Consider the following 22,476-nt stretch of genomic DNA (forward strand, 5'->3'; position numbering starts at 1 on the left):
GTCAACTTTCGCGTTAACTAACTTACTGGTGCTTTAAATTTTTCAACATAAAGGCAGCTCACTTACCGAATCTTCGAAGAATTCACTTTTCCTGGCTGCAGTAGATTTCGACGATTTTTGTCTCACGAGAAAGTAAATGCACGATACATCACAAGTTGATAGCAGTTTATGTATTAGCACTTTTCCGACGAAACCCGTACCTCCGGTTATAAATATTGTAGAGTTATGAAAAAATTCGATAATTTTTGAAATTTCTTTTTTTTCCGGCATTTTATTTGAATTACGATTCAACAATTGAAATGTCTAATCTTGGCGATATTTTAGTGAAACTAAGCCTGTAGGCTGTTGAACATTGTTAAAGGTAACATTCGGTTGTTATTTTTTCACGTTTTAGGCTTACTTACGTGTTTTAATTACGCGATAATATAATATAGTCATGTGCTTTAAAGTAATGATTGTACATTTTCCCAAGTGAAGCATCCAACTTACCCTTTTTAAACGTCATTTAATTATCATAATGATATTCCTTGAATTGAAATAATTTTCCGGTTTGTTGCTGTACATAGAGCCTAAAATTGAGTATTTTCAAACAAACAATTATTACTTTTGTAATTATCTTCCTTTATCCTTCTAAATTTAAAATGATTAAATTAAAAAAATCATAACGATTGTATGCGGTAACATTAAAAGGTTCCATAATTTTATCTGAACCATAATTAAATATCTACAATGTAAACATGGCATATCGTGAAAATGATCAAAAAGTGCTGCAAGACGTATATTATTAGGTAATATGTACCTACTTAATTCTGATGTTTCACATGGAAATGTCCAACTTTGTTGGAAATATGTGATTTTTTGTTTGAAAGGAGGGAAATTCAAGATTTGATGGGTTCTGATAGAAAATCTCACTCTTTTCTTGGATTTCAGAGCATTTTCTCGAATGGACAACTTCACGAATGTTTTCCTCCCGAATGCCAGTTTCCCAAATACAATATTTTAATGTTCTACAATTTTAATTCTGAGCTTTTTCCCCCTATTAGGGCATAGTTTTTTCATAAAATCTATGCACGTAGATGTTGAAAAATACCGAAATGAGAAAATTTGATGAATTTGTTTTTCGTAAAATCAAATAATATCTTTAACCCCAATTTCTCGTGTACTCGGCATGATTATTTTAACCCTGAAAGCATATTTCTGCATACTTATATTACTTATTACTTACCTATACTGTTTTAAATGAAGTGTATTTTACAGATTAGTCGTAAATTTCCGATTGTCATCGTCTCTTAAATTTTTTTGGACGTTATTTTTTTTAAAAAACATTTTTTGATCAGAGTTTTTTTATGTAATTTTTTTGTTTGAAGAAAGTGCGAAGTTCGAAAATTTTGGATTTTTCAAAAGTGTTGTTCATTCACTATTCGAGTTTTATTGAATGAAAATTGTTCGATTCTGTCGATACAAAAAATATAAACTTTTTGAATCGCATATTTTTGCATATTTGCATAAAAATTGCATCACAGGATATCGATATGGATATTGAACAGTGCAATCGCCGATTTGAATTGAATTTCAATTTAAAGTTTTTATTGAAATGTTTTTCATAGAACTGGCATTTAAGTACGTATTTCCGTAAGCGAAACTCATTGGAGTTTGACTGGAATTTTTAAATGAGAAAAACACAGAAGATAACTGTCAACTATTTCACTTTTGTAATATTTATTCAGAGTTACATAGTATTTTTGTATGTAATTTGCATGTACATATATCAGAAATACTGACCAGCTACTATTAAATCCTAAAAAAAAGTTTTTTTTTGAAATCTAAATAATTCTCATCATTTTCTCCATAATGGAGATTGCAATATGATTTCCGAAGTTTTTGGATGATTCAAAATTGTAGTATGGCCAGCATCGATTTTGTGAATTTGTACTGGTTTCTTGAAATACTGTAAAATGAAAAAATGGTGTCAAAAGTGAATCTCAACGAATCATCAACCAAATTCATCTTATATGTAAAATATACCTACCTCTGTTAAACCAAGATCGTCATCCAAATCGAAAGGATTTTCTATACACCTTATTAAAACACATGATGACTGGAGCGATACTTGAGTGAACTCGTGGCTTGTTAATGCTCTGGCAAAGGAATATATTCTATCAAATATTTTATCCACCAGTGATACATTGATTGATGCAGGAGTTAACAACGAGAAACATAGTTTTTTCTTGGATTCCCAATCTTTTGTACTTTTTATGGTTTCGGCATGCTACAATAAGTTTGCTGGTTACAAATCATATTGTTGTGGTGATGATGCAACTTTTCCATGGCCCAAATTATTCGATGAAGTTTGAAACATTACCATTGTCGTATTTATTGAGGGTAATACGGTCTCCATGGTTCGTATGCAGGTTTCATTTTGCAGGTGCTCATCATCTACAGATCCCTCTTTTTCAGCCCATCCAACGTATAATTTCTGGTACAAAATTGGTGAACTCTCTATCAGGTATAGGATTCCTGTTTTTCCGCATTTTTCTAGAATATCAGCCACCTTCATAGCTATCAATCCACCCAAACTATGTCCGATGAAACAAAATTCACGGGAGAAGTTGTAATTTTTCAAAATGTACTGTGGAATATTCCATCAAACACAATAATTATTAGAAAAATATTGATAAGAAATCTTAGTATTTTGTCTGTGTGCTTTACAGTTCACTGTAATGTTTGCCTACATCTGCAAAATAATCGACCAATTTTGTAATAGAAAAATCTCCCATTTTTTCGCTTCCAAAATGATATTGAAAACAGAGTGTTTGTCCAGGCAAACACTTAGCTAATGATTCCATGGAAATGACCATTCCTGTAATGTAAGATTTTTAAATGTACATATTATATGTACGTAGCAGTTTTAGGAGTATTTGAATCAGGTGGACAGTAAGTACACTAGATGTATACCTTCTACCCCTGGAAACATGAATACCGTTGAATTTTCATTGAACACAATGGGTTTCTCAATATCTTTTTCATTCAATGGTATCTTAAGAATGAAATTCTTCATAATTCGTTCATCCATAAATACTTGAAGTTGTGTTTTTATTTTCTCGTCTATGTTTTCACAATATATTATAAATGAAAAATAAGCGAAAGTATGTAAAAAGTTTGAGAAATGTCAGCTAATGTATACCAGTATACCTGTTTCCGGCATGTTTTCTGTTTCATCTTTCATTTTATATAGTTTAGCAAAAGTCATTGTTCGCAAATCATCAGCGGTGAAGAATTTATTAAATTCTGAATCGAGGATTTGTTTTATTTCCATCCCAACAATGGAATCCATACCTAATTCTGGTAGTGTCCATGACTGATTTATTAATTTGAGATCTTTAATTCCTATAAAAAAAGAAATTATGCTCACAAATTGATTAAAGACCAAGAGTTTGCCGTGTGGTATTGTTTGTTTTTACCCAGTATGTTTGCAACTGCGCTTATGACATTTGAGTCTGAATTATGTTTTTCAGCAATCACCATGCTGGCGACAATAGGATGAGTTGATTTCTTCACGAATAAATTCAAAGTCTCTAAGCAGGAGGTAATTTTTTGTAACAGTGTTCCACCTTTTGATGAAACAAATTTTACTCTTGTTATTCTTGGATGAAATGTTTAGTGTCAGTTGTTTGTAACGTAAACTTACATATAACAACTGATACATCTTCTTCTACAAAATCTGCCACAATACCGACATCTCCAATCGCTCCCCACTGAACAGCCAATGCAGGCAAATTATCAGCGTGTCTGTTTTCACAAATTCTTTCCATAGCTGAGTTAGCATAGCCATAATTGGTTTGATCTCGATTGCCAAAACCACACGCAATACTTGAAAACACGACAAAATGCTTCAAATGCGGGCACATACTTCTACTCAGTTTGTCAAGATGCATTGTTGCAGTTGCTTTGGGTCCAAGAACAGTATTGAAGGTTTCCTCAGTTTGTGCGTTGAATGAATCATCTTTGAGAATCTACAAACCATTGCAAAAATTGATGATATGCTATAGTGTTGGGCTATTGAAGAATTACTCACAGTACATACCACTGCTAGATTAAATATTCCTTCCACTGGCCCTAAAGTGATTGCAGTTTGGAGTAATTTCTTGACACCTGCTTCTTTTGTAATATCTTCAGTCGAGATTACTACGTTAACTCCGTAAGAACGCCATAATTTTATTCGGTATGATTGATAGCCATTCTTAATACCTGTTCGAGAGCTGAGAACAATATTCCGAGCCCCTCTGATGATCAACCAGTCAGCTAATTCCATGCCAACCCCACCCAATCCTCCTGGAATGAAAAAATAAAAATGATCAAAAAAATGTACCTACATAATATATTTACGTAAACTGGGGCAGTTCAGTAAGAAGTATGTGAGCAAGTGTGAGATTTTTGTCTTGAAGTGTGTTAGAATTTTATAAGTTCTTAAATTATTGTAACTGAAACAAACCTATAACAATATAGGAATTAAGTTCGTGGCAAATGATTTGTGCTTTGGCTTTCATATTCATCACAGTTGGTTTGAATGTACGATCTTTCTCTTCATCCCGGATTTTTATCAGAACTTTTCCTATGTGTTTTCCTGCCGCCATGCATCTGAATAATGATGAAAATGTGTTGTTATAATTTCATTTGTACTTCAGCGTGACAGTGCATCAACAATACTTGCCTAAAGGCAGATTCTACTTCATCTGCGTGAAAAATTATGCGATGTATAGGTTTAATGATTCCTTGATTGAGCATATCCTGCATCTTATTTTTAATCTCGTGAATTTGCTGTTGATTGTTTTGCATTGCTACATTTAATTGCACGCTGTGAAATGAAATATTGTTCTTGAAATGTCCCAATTCTAATGACAAAAAACACAAATGTTTTACAGCATTGAGACAAAAAAAAGCATGCAGGATAAATGACTATTTTATAGTTATTTTTACCAAGAGTATTATTTCTAAAAATATCGAATTTTCCTATTTCCAAGAAATGTCCATTAACAGCTAAGCAACGGATGGAGGCTTGTAATTTTTCCTCTGATAGACTATTTAGAACTATATCAACCCCTCGACCATTTGTTTGCTGCTTTATCAATTTTTCAAATGATGTATCTCTCGAGTTTCCTATGTGACTTTCTGGAATCTGCGCAGTAGTTTGATTAGATTACAGCAATGCCAATTGTTGTCTCCTCCATGGCATTAGGTGAAATTTTACTTGAGGAAATGTTTTTCGGATGAACTGCACTTTTTCAGGAGTACCAACTGTGGTGAAGATGTTACATTTGTAGTGAAGACATATATTAATGGCTGCCTGACCAATTCCGCCACTTCCAGCGTGTATAAGAATGGAAGAACCTTTCTTCAAATTGATTGTTAGAAAGAAAGCATACACAACCTAAAAACAGAAGTGTTCCAATGGGTATCTATATTTGCCCCATGCCCCATAATGAATCGTGCAAAAACACCAAATGTAGTATTACTGTGGCATAAATGATTGGAATAGTTGCTGCTTCTTCGAGTGTCATGTATTCTGGTACTATCCATGTTAGTTCTGGAACACTCTCTACCAGTGTTGCTAAACCTGTATTTCGAACTATTCCCATCAAAGGGGTTCCATTATCATTTTTTCCAGAAAATTCAACCCCATGCATGCACTAGAAAATTAAAAATGTATTCCAGTGTTTTCAAAACCAACACATTTAGGAGCTTTCTTGATGAAAAGCTTACACTGATTAAACGGCTGTAGCAAGGCATGTCAAGTGCTGAAAGTTTTCCTATTGACAGTAAAACATCTCGAAAATTTAGACTGCTATAATAAACGTGAACAAGAGATGCTTTATTTCCATTTTTCTGCCTAAATTTGTTGGAGAAATTATGAATATGATTAGATTTTTTTTCACATACTTACCTATTTATTTTGAATTTTGTTGCGTTATAAGTAGTGCTTACGTGAGAGGATTTAGGTGTCCTTCAATCCATTTGAACGATGAAAAGTTGCCTCGTTCTCCTAGTGTACAAATTGTGTGAGGTGTTGTCACATCTTCTTCTAGTAGAAGTGATAAATGGCGGTAACAACCCCACTCGCCATTTTTATAAACATTATGAGATAAATTTTTATCCAATTGGGATTTGTAGGATGTATTTTCCAGTGAAAAATCAGCCATATTTTTATCCATCACATAAATACACCTTTGAGATACATACATACATTTATTCAATTTTGAAGGAAGGAAAAACAGTGATGCAAATGGTAGTAAATTCACAGATCAAAGTTCTAATACAACTTGATACCTTAGAAGTTTTCCTTTTGCTTCTCTTCTAATGCAATTGAAAAAGCCCAATATTCCATTTTTTGGATCATTTTTGGCGTACACGATCAGTTTTTCATTTTTTTCAGAGTCGATAGTTACTAATTCATTTTGAATTTTTGATATCCAAGTGTACGAATCACAGAATAGCTGAACAACTTTGTGATTGGGCTTAGTCTTCACGATCTATTAAAAAAATAATTAGTTCTGTTGATCAATTTGTTTGAAAATACGAGTATATAGGTAAAATTTTTAGTTCAAGTAAGCACTTTATTCAGAAGTAAAATTCTCTGAGTATCACTGATCTTGCGGCTAAAGCACACATTGAAACCTAAATTTTCATATGTGCTGGCATTTTCATTAGTGGCTTCTCTTGTTAAAATGAATCCATTTTCTTTTATAGTGTTGCATATGTTTTCTAGTTGCTGAAATTATATCTGGTTTTAATTCATTGATTTACACTTCTCTTCCCTCATTTCCATACTTACATTGGTTTTATTCAGTATATTTGACAAAGCGACCAAGGTACTGCTTTTATCACCCGGTAATTTTTCATTTGAAATGTTGATTTCAGCTGGTACCTCAATTTTCGTTGTATTTTGCGAAGTAGTAGATATGTTGACACTTGCCTAAAAAAACATAATAGTCTCTGGGATTTTGATTTAATTCTGAAAAATTGTGTATAATAATGAGTGAAATATATAATGAACGTACGCGAATCATTGGTATATTTTGTAATACATCCAGTATCATTGATGATATTGAGGAAACGATGGAGTAATTTTCATTCTCAAGTAATTCGAATGTTTTCACCTGTGTTTCCAACATATTTTCGAGTATGATGAGAATGCACACATTGATCACTTCATTTAATTCCATGATCTGAAGGGGAAAAAATGGTTATGTTTAATTTCTGTGCTATATCAATTATAATGAGCATTTGTTGTATGTAATTTTTTACTTCGTCGCTGATGTAAGGTACAAATTGATATTTTTTCATCAAGGGCATGGTCATGTTTTTTTGACGAGCGATAGCGTTACAGCTCCAATCCATCATTTGAATACCGCCCGAGCTCAACAGATTATGATGAGGATAAAAATGGACAGGGAACGCTGCATCATAGTATTTGAACTGAGACTAGAGGTACATGTGTCATAGATTTCAAGTTGATTATTGAAAAAGTATTACTTGGGTTTTCTTTGTCCAGAGATTCTAATATTCGAAAATGTCTGTCAAAGTCTATGACAATTTTGCGTACAAACGTTGGTATAAGAAGTTCACGGGTATCGGTCCTTAGTAGTAGAATTTGAGCCATGGTATCCATAAACGTGATGAAATTATCTCGCCACATTATCTCAGCATAAGTACCTAATATTTATATACGTCAAATTTATAATTTTTTTAGTGAATCAAGCATACCTGCTGAGCAGTGAGCAATGGGGTAAAGTGAACCAAAAAAAAAAGGTGGGTTTGTACCATTTTTGGGTGTACCTTGGTCACCTAAGTTTATAAACCTCTCCTGGCCAGTTTATTTTGAAATTCAAGATACATTTCTGCATATCAATCAGTAAATTTTCAGTCGAACCCCCCCCCTCTCCTTTTCAAAAACGTCTAAATAGTTTCATCCCTAGAAATAGGGTCAGATTGTATGTGCCAAATGCCCACTTGATGGCCCAGGTCCCCTGTACTTACAGCTAGGGAGCTAAAAAAAATTGTAGTTTCACTTTCAGAGTAACTTTCCTCGCCGATTTTTGTCAAAATTCAGGAAATGTATTTTTTTTAGTCCACCCCCCTAAGCAAGTATGATTTTTTGTTGTTCGTGTAGAAATTATTTCTTACCCTCACAATTTACTCGAGCAACTGTTTTGAACATTCCTCTATATTGGTATCCTCTCAACCTCAGTTCTTTGTAAAAATCTCTAGAATTCAAGTGCAACTCATCATTACAATATGAAGCTGTATTGTTAATTGGTGGAATGTCAACCAATTCTCTATCGATGTTTTCTGGTATTCTTATGGTACCGGTGGCTACAGCTGTTCCTTTTTCAGTTACTTCAAAATTGTTGGTGCTCATGTGTATGGAAACATGAAACATAAGTGAGCCTGAAATCAAACTTTCGTTTTAGATTTTGCTGTCTTTTCAAGGATCCAGTGTAAAATCTCATCAAATGTATGTGACCTTTTTTAGGAACGTTAGTTGCTCGCTCAAAACGAATATTTTCAAAAATTACTGGTGTTTTTGTAGCTGTAGTTTTTTGTATGGATGCAAAAGTTTGTAGCACCAACCACTGATTTAAAAAAATGAAGATTGATACAATGCAAAAAACTATACGATTTCAAATCTACTGAATAGCCGAGGCTAACTAACCAGGTATCCCAACCCAGGGTAAAAATTTCTGCCATCAATAATGTGATCTTTAATGAATGCAAATTTATCATCATAAGATCGAATCATATAATTCTGTTCAGTGAAGATTTCTTCATTTGTTAATCTACCGACTGGCCATTTTTCATCATGTTGCCATTTAATCAATGGTGAAATCATCGGGGTAGACCTACTGACTGGAAATTCAATTTGAGGATACAATCGACCAATCTTGGGAAGACATCCTACTTCATACAACCTATGGAAGACGTGGAGTTTTTATCAACATCTGAAACTGTATAGGTAAAGGTATCTTTGTTATACTCATTGCATACTTACCTTCCTAGTGAGTTTAACAAATATTCAACTGCGTTTTTATGATTTTTCATAGTCAATGTTATATTTGTGACGGTTTTGGGTAAGGATTGCTGAAGTATTGCATTTAAAAGACCATGGGGAGCAATTTCTATGGTTATAGCATTGCTTGGTATGTGGCGACAACCTTCTTCAAACAGCACTGAACTGAGCAAATTATTTGTGTGATATTCGGCGGAAGAATATTTTATCAAATCAGTGTCCCATTTACTTTCTGGAGCTGATGTGCAAATCCATTTTTTTGAGCGGAGTTTCGGTTCTGGAACAACCTGAAAAATATACATGTTGTACTCGTATTGCTTTCATTTTGATTTATACATGGGTGGAAGATTTTCAAAATCTGTAAAATAATCATCTCAATCTTACATCTTGCATGTGTGAAAGTAATTTTGATCCAAATGAAGCAATGCAGCGACTGTGGTAAGCAATATTTGCAGTGTTGATTCGTCGTACAAATATTTTTTGTTCTTTTATTTTCTCGATAAATGGTAGAACTAATTCTGTGGGACCAGATATAGTACAATTGGTTGGACTATTATGACAAGCGATTTCAACTCCTTCTGGAACTTTATCTTTCATGGTTTCGTAGCCGGCTCCTGTATGTTACATTCATAAATTGTAAATACCTACTTACTTGATCAGATTGATGCTAGTATAAAAAACAGGAATTATTATTATTGGGATTACTTACCTACAGATGCCATTGTCCCATGCATTATTTCTGTTTCTGGTGTTACTATACCTCGACTATAAGCAGATAAAATCAGCTGCTCGGCTGAGAAGCAACCATCGGCATATGCGCATCCTAGTTCACCCACAGAGTGACCTATTATTCCATCTGGTTTTATTCCAACTGAAGCCAGAACATCGACTAAAGCTAACTGTAAAAAAAAATACATCTCTGAATAATTTCTGTTTGTTGGAGATTGAGCTTGATCAATGCATAATTTTGTTTGTTTGAACACCCAAGTCAGATAGGTGTGTTTTTTAAGCAAATAAAATTTTAAAAACGTTGAAATAATTACCTGAATTGCAGCGATTCCAAGAAATGCGTTTAGAATATTGTCGAATAATGTTGGATCATCTTCAGTAATAATCCTGATCAAATCTATATTTTTTGTTAGGAGTATTTTGTGACTTTTGCAAATTGATTCCGCAAATGCTGGTATATTCATCAATGATTTGCCCATTGTTGGCCATTGGGATCCCATACCAGAGAAGACAAACCATACAGGTCTTTCCTCACCTGAATAAAGCTAGAATTGTTATCGATTAGTACAATATGCAGATCTTAGCGTTTGTATCGACGCAATTTTTTAGGAATGGGAATTTGCTTACTGTTTTGGATCTTATGGGAGGTTGATTTTCCTGCAAAATAATGAATCCTCGCTGAAGATGCCCACTTATGTTTTCGCTGAAAATTTCGTGTAATAATTCCAAGTATTCTTCATCGTTACAATTTTTTTCTATCTGATAGATAAACATGGAAGAAAAATTCATTACTAGGTGTAGGTACCTATCTATGTTGAAAATTGTGAGCATTTTTGTAAAATATGTATTACGTATTTACATCATTCAAAATACAATCTACTGCTTCTTCTGTTCGACCAGACACTGTTACGATTCGTGGTATCTCGTTAGTTTTAGCATGTTTTGATTTTTTTATTTTATTGTTAGGTTTCAATAACAAATGGCCATTTGCTCCACCAATTCCGAATGAATTCAATGCGAAATATTCTCCTTGCAAAGGCGTTGGTTTTGTGACTACCTTTAAAGTGAAAATGTTTTTACTAGTTTTTACATAATCTTACTATAAACGCCCTGATTTTGTCAAATCCTACCTGTAGCTGGCCATTATGTAAACCTTTGATGTTTGGATTTGGATTCTTGAAATGAAGATTAGGAGGGATTAATCCAGTTTCGAAGGATACAATTATTTTAGCGATAGCGCATAAAGCAGCGGATGCCTCAGTATGACCTATATTCGATTTGGTCGATCCAATTCTCAATGGTGTAGTACGCCCTTTGCAGAAAAATTCTTCGATTGACGTTCCTTCCACGACGTCTCCTACCTATACATGATGAGTGGAGTAGTGAGGATACCTATGCTGGTGAAATAAACGTTCATGAATGATAATTACCGGTGTTCCGGTACCATGAGCTTCAACGTATGAGACTGATCGAGGATCGATATCGATAGCTTTGTAGAATTGTTCGTACAGATGTTTCTGTTGTGTGACGGAAGGGTATGAAAAACCTTCTTTTTTGAATCCATCGCAATTGGTCATCGAATGAATAATATTGGCATAAACCCTTCGAGCATGTTTTTGTTTCTGTACAAACATCGATACTACAGCTTCGCTTCTGACATAACCACCGCCTAGCAAAAATGTAAATTTATTAAATAGCAATGCTGTTCATAATAATGTACTCATCTGGAACATTTTTAGAAAATTTTCTCAAATGCCAGTAGATCGGGCGTTGAACGCATGATTAAATGAAATGTTGAGGTAGGTATACGTACCATCGGCATCAAACGGTGCTGAAATTCCAGCCTTGCTTATGACTGGATTTGATATCATATATTCTGAAGAGGCAAAACAGAAATTGGTCGAACAAACGATCGCTGCTTCACATTGACCAGACTGAATAAATTTAATCGCCATATCGAGAGCGTACATAGATGATGAACATGCTGTATTCACACCACAACTGGGTCCTATTGTAAAGGGAAAGGGTTATCAATTTCACTGTCTCGCTTTTAAAATTTTCTTTACTTATTACAAACATCATTTTTTCATTACTCACCATGAAAATCCAAAAAGTTCGAAATCCTGTTAGCAGACATGAATTGAGTTCTATTCACAGCCATGTTATAATCTTCAAAGTTTTTAAATTCTTAGCTGGGTCACCTTCATCACTTAAATCCCATGTACCACAAATGACCGCAATATTTTTTCCTTTCAATTGTTGCGGATTGTAACCTTTTTGAAGGGAAAATGGGTTGAATTTAGTTGTCCTTTTTTCGTTTCTAACAGCGCTGTGAAATGAATAGCTATTACCTGCATCTAAAATTGCTTCGTATGTTTTTTCAAGCAAAATTCTCGAACCAACTGTCATACCCTCAGCTTGAGGATGTGTTAAATGAAAAAAGGTGTGATCAAAACGGTCGATAGTATCTATGACTCCAAATCTCAAATCTATTCATCAAGGTAATTTGCTGTTAGGATTATGCACTTTTAATATCAATGTTTACTCATTTATCATTTTTAGAAATTAATAACTTGTTATTGACTGAAAAGAAAAATTCAGATTTTATATCGAAAGTCACAGAAAACGTTTTGGTTTTTGAGTACAGATTTTTGTGAGACCTTTCGAATTATTCTAAGCTTTGGAATTGTAAATAACTAATAACTAAATAGAAATATTGCTTTAAACACTCTCTAAATTCGAAGCAGTGAAATTTCACTACTTCAAATTTAGAGAGCATGATTTATACTTACTGACGCCATATCTGTCGACCGGTTGAATCATATCTTTTCCAGATAGTAAATTTTCTTTCAACCGTTCCATATTCTCACTGCTCGGAAATACTCCTGATATTCCTGAAATCACAATGCTCTCTGGATCGTCCATGTTTTCACTTTGCGACTCTATTGTGATATTAGGCACAGATTTTAGGTATAAATCCTCGATCGCACTTGATCAAGTATTTTTGCTTATGCAACAATGATGAGATGCGACTAATGGTACTGATTTAAAACAATTATTATTGGTGGTTCTAAAGCTCAGTTTTTTTATACCCATGATTATGTAAATCTATCCTTTTTATATGGCATATATGTATATGTTAACAAGTTGAAGAAGGGCTCATTTAATTGTCAAATTTATGCAAATATAATTGAACGAATACAAAATCATTTTCATCAACTACACACTTCAAAGAATTTTTTTTTAGCGCTTGTCATGTCCTCGAATACGCATTAGATTTGCTTGAGCACTTTCATTATCATTTTACATTGAAGGCGAAATTTTGTGAAGCATTCCTCCAACGACCCAAAATTTTCAAGAATGGAAAATTCCAAAAATATTATCAAATCAATAAAAAAAAATTCAAATTTTTTTGTTCGACATTTTTATTTCCAACTTCTCAGTTCTCCCTTCAAAATTTATTCAAACCACGTCTGGCCAATTAGTTGGAAAAATCTTGTGTGTGAGGTGAGGGGGTTCTGGTGGTAAAAAGTTGAAAATCTAGCGAAAAAAATTGGGAAATAGACGTTTCCTCCCCCCTCTACAACATATTAGGTTTTGGAAAAAATTATACTTTTTTCAAAGATTCAATTTTCCTTGAAATCAAAGTTTTTCTTTCATTAAATTACTTGGTAAAATTTTTAGAGTAAGGAAAAAGGGAGCTTTTCTCGTTTATCTGTATCGTTTCATCATATAATTCACATTAACGAGGTTTGCCCTTTGTAATTAAAGAGTAGAAACCCGTTATATTACAAAAGTATAACGATGGTATTTTACCAGCAAATTAACACCTCAGAAAACAATAGATCTGCTGAATCTGGGCGCGGATTTGCAACTTTCAACAATCGCGCTACATCGTTTGGGAGGTGCACGAACACTGGGGAAAATACCGCTTAACAAATGGTAATTAAGGAAATAATCTAGTTCATTTATCGTTTTTTTTCTAAATACACGCATTAACTTGCTGTAGTAAAACCTCGTGGATAGGAAACATGACACAGTTATAAGGTTCATTCATGATGAGAGAGAATTAAATCGGAAAATAGTGGAGAGACACGATGATATAGGTTAAATTCACCTTGATATAATGAGCGCATCGTATGTACCTATACTACCTTACGTATAGGCCTAAATCTAAAGATAAATACTTAAATGCATCTCGCTGGATTGTTTTTTGTCGCTCACACGACCTTAATTACCTACTCTTCCAGTTCATAGAGGAAGTTTTTTGTATATTTTTTTCTACTTAGCCGCACCCGTAGTATAACTCATAAGTCTTGGTGATAACTTGATAAAAGCCAAGTCGTGAGAAACGTCGAAATAATTAAGTCGAACGCTGGAACTAAGAAGACCTAGTACCTTCTGATAGTTGACTGTTGTATCCTGCAACTAAAAGGTATCGTTACGTTTCGCAGATATATGTGGTATTGGAGATCGTTGTTCATGTGGTGCAATCAAATGATCAAATTTTATGTCGATCACGTGATTAAAAATATGCCCGGTGTGTGGAAAAGTGATCCGATATAATTCGAGAGTGCAAACAATGTAAACGTACGAGACCTTTTTTTGAAAAGGTGTTTTCGCAGTATCACCAGCGATTGTAGTTGTCGTTTTTCTTTTTCGTATCAATTCGCTACATTATCGACATCACTCTGGATACAATAGAAGGATTGCAGGAGATTGATATTGAAGATGATCAGTACGAATACGATGACGATTACGTTAAGGAGGCTAAAACCGAGACACCTTTGTATCAAAACGATGAACAGATTCTTATCGAAGGTGAGTAATTCGTTTAGCGCCACAAGCCCTGGCCCTAGATGGATTTCATTCCCACGCCTGCTGATCTAATAATTGCTTTTGTCAATTTGCGCGAGTCTTCGTAATGCATTTTTCTCATAATCGAAAAAAAAACACTGACACTTTCGTTTTAGCGTGTCTTTCGAAGGTGTAGGTGTAGGTGTAAACTTTTTCCCTTCAGCAGCTGGTACGAAATAATAATATAGAGTAATTATTTTTCGTTGTGGTGATAATATAATTTATGTTTGTGTAATCGGTTTAATAGCTCTATACCATATTTTCACATTCGAGTTTTCTATTTCCTCGTATGCAGGATTTATGTGTTATGTTATTGTTACAAAATATGAATATGTCGTATACACAATTCGTAGTCTGTGTTGTGCAAAAATTTTGTGTGTCTGTACATATTATGTTATGTACAGCTATTTGAACCTTGCTTAAAATGAAGAGGACGAGATTTTACACATGTTTGTTATGATTGGAGTTGACAATATGAATATGCGATGAATCGGGCAATATTTTGATCTCTGTATGAGGTGTCCTAAGAATTATACGTGAAACGTGGAATGTTGATTATTTTGAAAAAACCGTTCTATTTCGAATTCAGGCCCTAAAAAGATGGACCTTTACAGAGCATTGAGTTGTATGTACGAGTAATTAAGTGACAACCATTTTCAGAAAAATTTTTTCGTATATCATTTTCTTTTCAAATTGTGATAAATACTGAGTTAGAAGCATCTAATAATGTTTCCAAAACTTTCTAACTGAAAGCTCAATTTCCGAATGGAAGCCCTCTTCAAAATAGAATCTCTTACTAGTTATAATGGAAATGGGCACCTCCTTTCCCCTATTCGTGGACAAATTTTTTAAAAAATGTCAAAAGCACACTTTATATTGAATACTTAGTATACGTTTTCAAAGATTCTGAACCCAAATACGACTTTTTTTTTCACATCCAACCCCATCCATAGCCTTTGACAAAGTTTCATTTTGAGTTGTAATTGTGTGACAGTCATTTCCACACATTTTTTTTTCAAATTGTAATTGATACTTGCTTGATATTTTATGTCACATATTTTGGCAATACTTCGTGAATTTTTACTTCTTCTGCAATAGTTTTTTTTTGTAATTTAGGCAAATTTTCTTGAATTTCGGTTCATTTCAATAGTTTTTTATCGACTTTCAACAGTTTCTATTTCAGTTTCGCTAATTTTCTGATACATAATTTCAAACAATGTTCTTATATTCTTTGATGATTGAAATTTCAGTGGATTTTTTTCCAATTATTTTACGCTTCGTCTACTTTTCCTTGTTCTTCAGTTACTTTTTTTACCAATTCTGATGATTTTTTTTTCAACTTGAAAACAGTTTTCTCATATTTCCCCCCAATTTTGATAGTTATTACGTTTTGGTGTTTTTTTTTTTAATTTTCGAGTTGCTACGCATTTTTCAAATTTCCTTCGTACATTTTCCCTGTGATTTCAAGCTATTAAATCATATTTTCTAAGCTGATTTTCAACTATTTTCTTGTCAATTTTACGAATTTTACTGAATTTTTATGTGGTTTTCTTGTCGTTTTTCTCGATTTTAATGGTATTTTGATTTTTTCCATATTATTTTTACCCTTTTTCACGTATTTCAGATGATTTTTGACCTTGAAAATATTTTACACAGTTTTTTTAATATTTTACTAAAGTTTTCCCAATTTTTAGTAATTTTTGACAATTTTTGAGTTTTTATAGATTTTTTGAATTTTTCAAATAACTTTTTTTAAAAAAAGTTTCGATGAATTTTTCTCAATTTTGATGATATTTCATCAGCTTTTTCTCGATTTGTTAACACTAGATGAGTGATTTTTTTCTGCATTATTTTTATCATGATTCAGGGTGTCTACCAGGTCGCGAAAGTCGCGAAAAAGTCGCGATTTTTATCCATGGAAACAATTGAAAGCTGCCCAAAAACTCACCGCCCCCCCCCCCAGTGTGAGCTTTATTGGAAACCCAGTTTTTTTGTTAGAAAATTTGGGGGCGGAAGGGTGCTGAAAAAGGTCGCGAAAATTCGCGATTTTTGAATATCAAATTTTGGTAGACACGTTGTGATTTCATTCTTATGATTACGAATCACAAGAAAAATTATGAAATTTCAAAAATAATTGTAAATATAAATTACGAGTAATGCTAAATGTGATTAAAAATTAAATTGGAAAGAATGCAAGCCAAATTGCTTGAAATTGTCAGAGGTCCATAAAATGTATACAAAAGTTGTTGGAAAATGAAAAAAAAAGTTTATGAAATATAGAAATTTTCCAAAACAATTCAATTTTTTTTAATCTGCACAAAATTTTGGAGATTTACGTACGAAAATTGATGAATGCGAAGTGAAAATCGATAAAAATATTACAAAAATTGGGCAATGTATCGGATAAGCTTCTAAAATAAATAGAAGATCGGCAAAATGAATGCAAAAGTAATTGTAGAACGTGAATAAATTGATTTAAATTATCAGAAAATCTCAATAAAATTGACATGAAATTCCTTGAAAATTCAAAAAAGATGATGAAATATGTACCTACTCTCTAAATTTGAAATAGTCAAATTTATTTTCACTGCTTAGCAGTCACGACATTTTGTCCTTTTAAAAGCAGTAGTTTTTAACTGCAAAACAGTGCAAAATCTACTGAGTTGGTCAGTAAAAAATAATTTTGACTGATCAATTCATACCAATTCAGTAGATTTTGCACTGTTTTGCAGTTAAAAACTACTGCTTTTAAAAAGACAAAATGTCGTGACTGCTAAGCAGTGAAATTTGACTGTTTCAAATTTAGAGAGTAGGTATCTTCAGAATTATCTTTAAAGATACCTAGATATTAATAAGAGCAATACGTATCAAAAAAGCTGTAGTTTTCGAAACTGAATTTGGTCTTATACATAGTTCTCAACATTGTAAATACGATAGGAGTGAAAGATGAGCCCCGTACCTTCTCTCATCAGTCACATAACTTACGTTTATGCATTATCTGTCCTACACAGCCGAACGCTGACCTTAATGACAATTACCGCTACTCTTTCGTTCTGATAATAATAAAACGCAGGTAGTTATGAAAAATGAATTTTTTATTATCGAGTTCCAGTACGCATGTGCGATGTGATGTGTGTGTTATGCGGTAATTAAAGCAATTAGAAATCGAATATGAAAGGTTATTGAAACGTTTACCTGCGTATAATCACATTATTATTAATATTATTAGTATCTGGTGTACAATATGTTTGTGCACAAATGAGATAAGTATGACGTACTTTGACGCTGCTGGTGTACACGAGTGTGTGTATTGTAGATATGGAAGAGTATCTCAAAGCTAAAATTACAGAAACGTGTAGAAAAATGAAAGTTTACTTTTTTCTGCACGTAGTTACGTGAAGTACATAGACCTACCTACAATATTTATATGTACATGGTGGCGAATATTTGACTCGAGGGAGCTTTTTCTGCGTCGTATTTGCCTTATCCAATTGATAAGAAAATTGCAACATGGTATTGGGAATTTTATAGTACGTGAACATGTCCTTTGCCCGGTCTGGTGTAATATTTCGTCATACCATCGGCAAGTAGGCCTACAAGGGTTGTTGCTGGATGTATTTTTGTCGTGCCATTTAAAATGAATTAATTTAGGTATATTTTCCTACTTCATTGTGCGGTTAATTTGAATATTTCGTATTATTATATTATTCATGTATGTGTAGGTATTTAATATAAAGTAAAACATATTTGGGCAATTAAGTTTATACGACTAATGAGGTTGTATTTTTGTTTGTTTACAGTTCTATGCAGCAACAGAGTGAGCCAAATGACCAAAACTTACAATGATATCGAAGCGGTAACACGGTTACTCGAAGAAGTAAGTATTCGTCAATCGTTTCCCTGTAATGAATTAAAGCTTCGCAACGATAATGAATTTTTGAAAAATGAGAATTTGATTTATGTTTTCTGGGTGGATTTAATTGCGCGAGAAACGTTGTCACAATGTCGGATCTTTATCAATGAGATTTAATTGCTGATTTTTTCTCGCCAAAGAGATACTTAAAATCGAATGTGAAATGATGTTTGAGAAAAGGTGTCGTACCAGATGAGTCTTATTGATCAATTAAGAGCTGAGAAAAGAGGCTGAAGTTTCAATTTCTGTTTTTAAAAAATTGAAGAAGTGTCAGCAGCTTGCTTGAAAATATTTATGTATATCTAATTTTGAGGAATCGCTTGTAAATTATAGCTAAGTGATCTTCATAAATGTTAGGGGAGGTGTTGTCGTACATTTTGGCAGGTACCTACTACCTACATATTTTTAAAATTCAGATGTAACAAGTGAATGCAGCATTTATTATGTACCTAGGTATCATATCTCTGATGGCTCAAAAAATAAGAACCTATAAATTGGAAATTGAAGAACGAAAACTCGAAATACGTGGGTCCAAAAATTAGCCAAATTTACAAAAAAAAAAAAGATTGAAAATGTTAGGAAAAATGCCTGTAAAAATTGAGAAAAATATATGAATAAAAACTGAAGAAATTTTTGGAATTTCAGTAGATCAAGAGAATTTGAAAGTTCATTTTGCGATCCCAAGAGCTGCAAACAGGCTGCTTAAAAAAATCATTAAAAATTTGAATTTTTTTGTGCTGTTCTGCTTACTTGACATTTTAAAATTAACAAGCTAATATCATAATGTTTTTCATGTGACGGAAAAGGGTAGAAAAAAAAACATGAAAGTGTGTTTTTTCGGAAATGGAGAATAAAATACTCGAATGAAAAAAGTAAAGACTACTCGAGTGTGAAAATTTCAAGGAAAAATGTTCAAAGGGATTCATATCTATTAAATATGCAAGAAATAGTGAGAAAAATGAGAAAAAATGAAAAAATGTGCAGCACAAGCTTGATTTGTTTGTTTCTTTGTTCTAATTGCTGTATCACCTACGTAGGTACTTGGTTCGTTGTAGCAGATACTAAAGTTTTGTCGAATATGTTTTAAAATGTGGGTGATATTTTTTATGTACATATTTGAATGACGTCATTTGGTTAAGAAAGTGGAAAATGTTTATTCTTATACGTAGTATTATGTTTTCACTTTCATTTTCAATTCAGTATTTTTATTTATTTGGAAAGATTTGAAAACGTCCGTTTATTTTGCAAACACTGTTTTATTTCCCTCCTTTTTTTGCCCTATCTACACCCACCTTCCCCTTCAAATACTTTTATATAAATCATTCTCTATTCTTCGTTCATTTCTTCGAAAAGTTTTTTCCCTTCAATTTACGTAGTACAATTTTTCATAATTTTATCGTGATTTTATGCCCTATCTTGTATACTTAGGTATTGACATTTTTTTTTTGATATTTTATAACACCCTTCTCATTTCATTCGCTATATTTTCTGTTTACAATGTCACATTTTGAGCTTTTTAAAATTATTCGAATAAAAATACAAGTTTCTCTCGTCTCATCGGAGTAAGGAAAAAAAACAATCAATCTCTATCAAAAACGGAGTTCCATCCTCTTTAGAATATTGCAAATCACACGATCGTTGTGGTTTTTCTTCTACTTACCTAATACAAGTTAGAAGAACGTGTACGTGCAATAATATAAATTCTTTTTAACCAATAAATCATTACAGAGACGTCTTCTTTCGTTACTAACGGCTCATAAATTATTTTGGTAAATGATACGTAGCCTACACGATGACGAAGTCTCGTCAAATTTATAACGTAGACGGACCGAGGAAAAATTAGCCTAGAAACGAAGACCTTGATTTATAAAATTCCGTATTATTTTAATATAAATTTGAGCCATGAAATCGATAAATGCACAATTTGCTATACGAACACGCACGTGTGCTTAAAAGGAAAAAAAGTAAAATTAAAAAGATACTTGTAATAACGTGGTAATAAAAATAAAAAACGCTTTTTGTTTTCGGCGATGACAAATTTATGTACTGCGAATTGAGGCTTTAGGTTAATGTATTATTTAAATCGGATTAACATCATGTTTACGAATCGTAAATATGAGGATTATGACTGTTGTAAAAATTGATGTAAATGTTTTAATCTCGAGTAATTTTTCTTTTTTTTTTCCAATGTTTACAGAAAGAGAAAGATATCGAATTGACAGCTCGTATCGGTAAAGAACTTTTAAGCAATAATCAAAAACTCGAGAACACCGTTGCGAATCTTGAAAGTGAATTAAAAACTGCTAATGAAAAAATAACCCAGCTACAACACGAATTATTGAAGAAAACTGAACTCATACAGATTTTAACCAATGACGTCGAAGAATCCGCATCTGAACCTGGTAAGCGAATTAAGTCGAATTTTAAGGATCAGTTTTCATGAACGATTTTATACTAAAAAGACGTTTTACGTTTCATTCTAGAAACTCCAACGGGTCACATTAACTTTGACGTTTTGCAAAGACGTATCGGTAAATTGGAAGAGGAAAATATCCAGTTACGAAATGAAGCGAGCTTTCTTGCCGAACAGACTGATGAAGTCGAGCAACAAGAACAAAGATTGGTTTCAGATTTCGCATCGCAATTGGCTACCACTCGATCTGATCTCAGCTCCATTACCGAAGAAGCTGAACGACTTAGAGAGGAGTGTCGAGTTTTCAAAAGACTCTCCGATAATCTTACGGATAAATTACAGACGACCGAACAAAAATTATCTAAGGTGAGGAGGTTTTGTCTTAAGAGAACTTTAGAATTCGTTTTGAATCGGAGGTGTGTTTGATATTTCATCCATGCTAATGGTTCATTAGGCAGCGTAATAACACCTATGTAAAATAAGTTGCCTATACCAGGTGTTCCATCAAATATCTGTTATGCCATGCTTCTGATTAGTGTGTGCCCAAATAATCATCTAGTCAGGCCCGTAGCCAGAGCCAAGGCAGACAAGGCGGCGCCTTGTCTGACAAGTCCGCTTGCCTTGCCTAGTGAAAAACCGAAAATTTTAAAAATGAAAAATCAGAAAAAAGTGCAAATTAAAACTTACAATAAATTAATAGATATGTACTTTGTTCAAAACTCAGCACTCCTTGTGATTACGAGTACACTGATTGGGTAAGATTCTGAACATTTCTACATTTTGTGTTCTTGGTTCTCCATTTCACACTTAAAATTTCAAGTAACAATTGATACCAATTTTAAAAAAATTGAGATCAGAAAAACTGAATTCTTTTATTGCAATTGATGTTCTATGTACTTTTCAATTTTAAGTCCCGCATTTTCAAAAACTTTTGCCTCCGTTTCACTCGGGCTAATTTGGTTCTTTTCTTCACACCTTGTAAAGTTATAATTTCACGAAACCATTGAAAATTTTTTTTTTAAAGTTGAGATTAGAAAACACTGAATGCTTACATTGAAATTGATGTTGTTTTACTTCGCGAACTACAAACTTTTTGAAGCTTTTGCCCTCGCTTCGCTCGGGCCAAGCTCGGGCCAATTTGGTTCTCTTCTACAGACTCAAGTACAATTTTGAGAAATCAATGATTGAATTTGAAAAATGTAAAGATCAAAAAACTGAAATCTTTCATTAAAATTGATCTTATTCTACTTTTCAAATCATCAATTTTTCAAAACTTTTGCCATTCAAAATGTTGCTTTAAGAATTTTCAAGAAAATGAAAATCAAACAGAAAAATTCCACGCAAATTTCATAATTCTACAGGTAGATTGAATTTATATTAATTGTTATAATCATTATTTTTGTAATTTTTTACCTTTTTTGTAATTTTGTTTTACTGTAAACTTACCTTTCATTAAAAAATTTTCATCTCGCTTTTACAAGATTTTAAGGGTTGATGGGG

At 33.0% G+C, this 22,476-nt stretch overlaps 2 protein-coding genes across 6 annotated transcripts in view; one reads left to right on the forward strand and one right to left on the reverse strand.

Annotated features, from left to right (window-relative positions):
* Positions 1–22,476, forward strand: part of milt (trafficking kinesin-binding protein milt) — a 92,034-nt gene that overhangs the window by 55,969 nt on the left and 13,589 nt on the right. For 4 of the 5 annotated variants that reach the window (XM_065357567.1, XM_065357564.1, XM_065357563.1 and 1 more), the window contains 3 exons: positions 18,451–18,527; positions 20,761–20,965; positions 21,047–21,342. In XM_065357567.1, the coding sequence (XP_065213639.1) occupies positions 18,477–18,527; positions 20,761–20,965; positions 21,047–21,342 (552 nt within the window). In that variant the 5' untranslated portion in view covers positions 18,451–18,476. Of the gene's footprint in view, positions 1–14,247; positions 14,615–18,450; positions 18,528–20,760; positions 20,966–21,046; positions 21,343–22,476 lie in introns of all 5 variants that reach the window. The other variant, XM_065357565.1, reaches the window with a different exon arrangement.
* LOC135838731 (fatty acid synthase-like) lies at positions 1,838–12,718 on the reverse strand. Its single transcript, XM_065354478.1, has 32 exons — positions 12,586–12,718; positions 11,550–11,801; positions 11,224–11,495; positions 10,924–11,154; positions 10,653–10,850; positions 10,421–10,552; positions 9,774–10,338; positions 9,449–9,678; positions 9,047–9,351; positions 8,711–8,966; positions 8,522–8,630; positions 8,195–8,445; positions 7,303–7,479; positions 7,056–7,223; positions 6,830–6,970; positions 6,325–6,527; positions 5,982–6,222; positions 5,761–5,883; positions 5,514–5,687; positions 5,249–5,428; positions 4,921–5,176; positions 4,712–4,838; positions 4,493–4,638; positions 4,085–4,332; positions 3,689–4,013; positions 3,462–3,611; positions 3,193–3,387; positions 2,956–3,105; positions 2,733–2,860; positions 2,363–2,629; positions 2,030–2,269; positions 1,838–1,948 (listed from the first exon to the last, which is right to left on the reverse strand). Exons 1-32 carry the CDS (start codon positions 12,716–12,718, stop codon positions 1,838–1,840), a joined length of 6,684 nt encoding a protein of 2,227 aa, XP_065210550.1.

The sequence above is a fragment of the Planococcus citri genome, chromosome 3 (genome assembly GCF_950023065.1).
Source record: "Planococcus citri chromosome 3, ihPlaCitr1.1, whole genome shotgun sequence".
Taxonomy (NCBI): Eukaryota; Metazoa; Arthropoda; class Insecta; order Hemiptera; family Pseudococcidae; genus Planococcus; species Planococcus citri.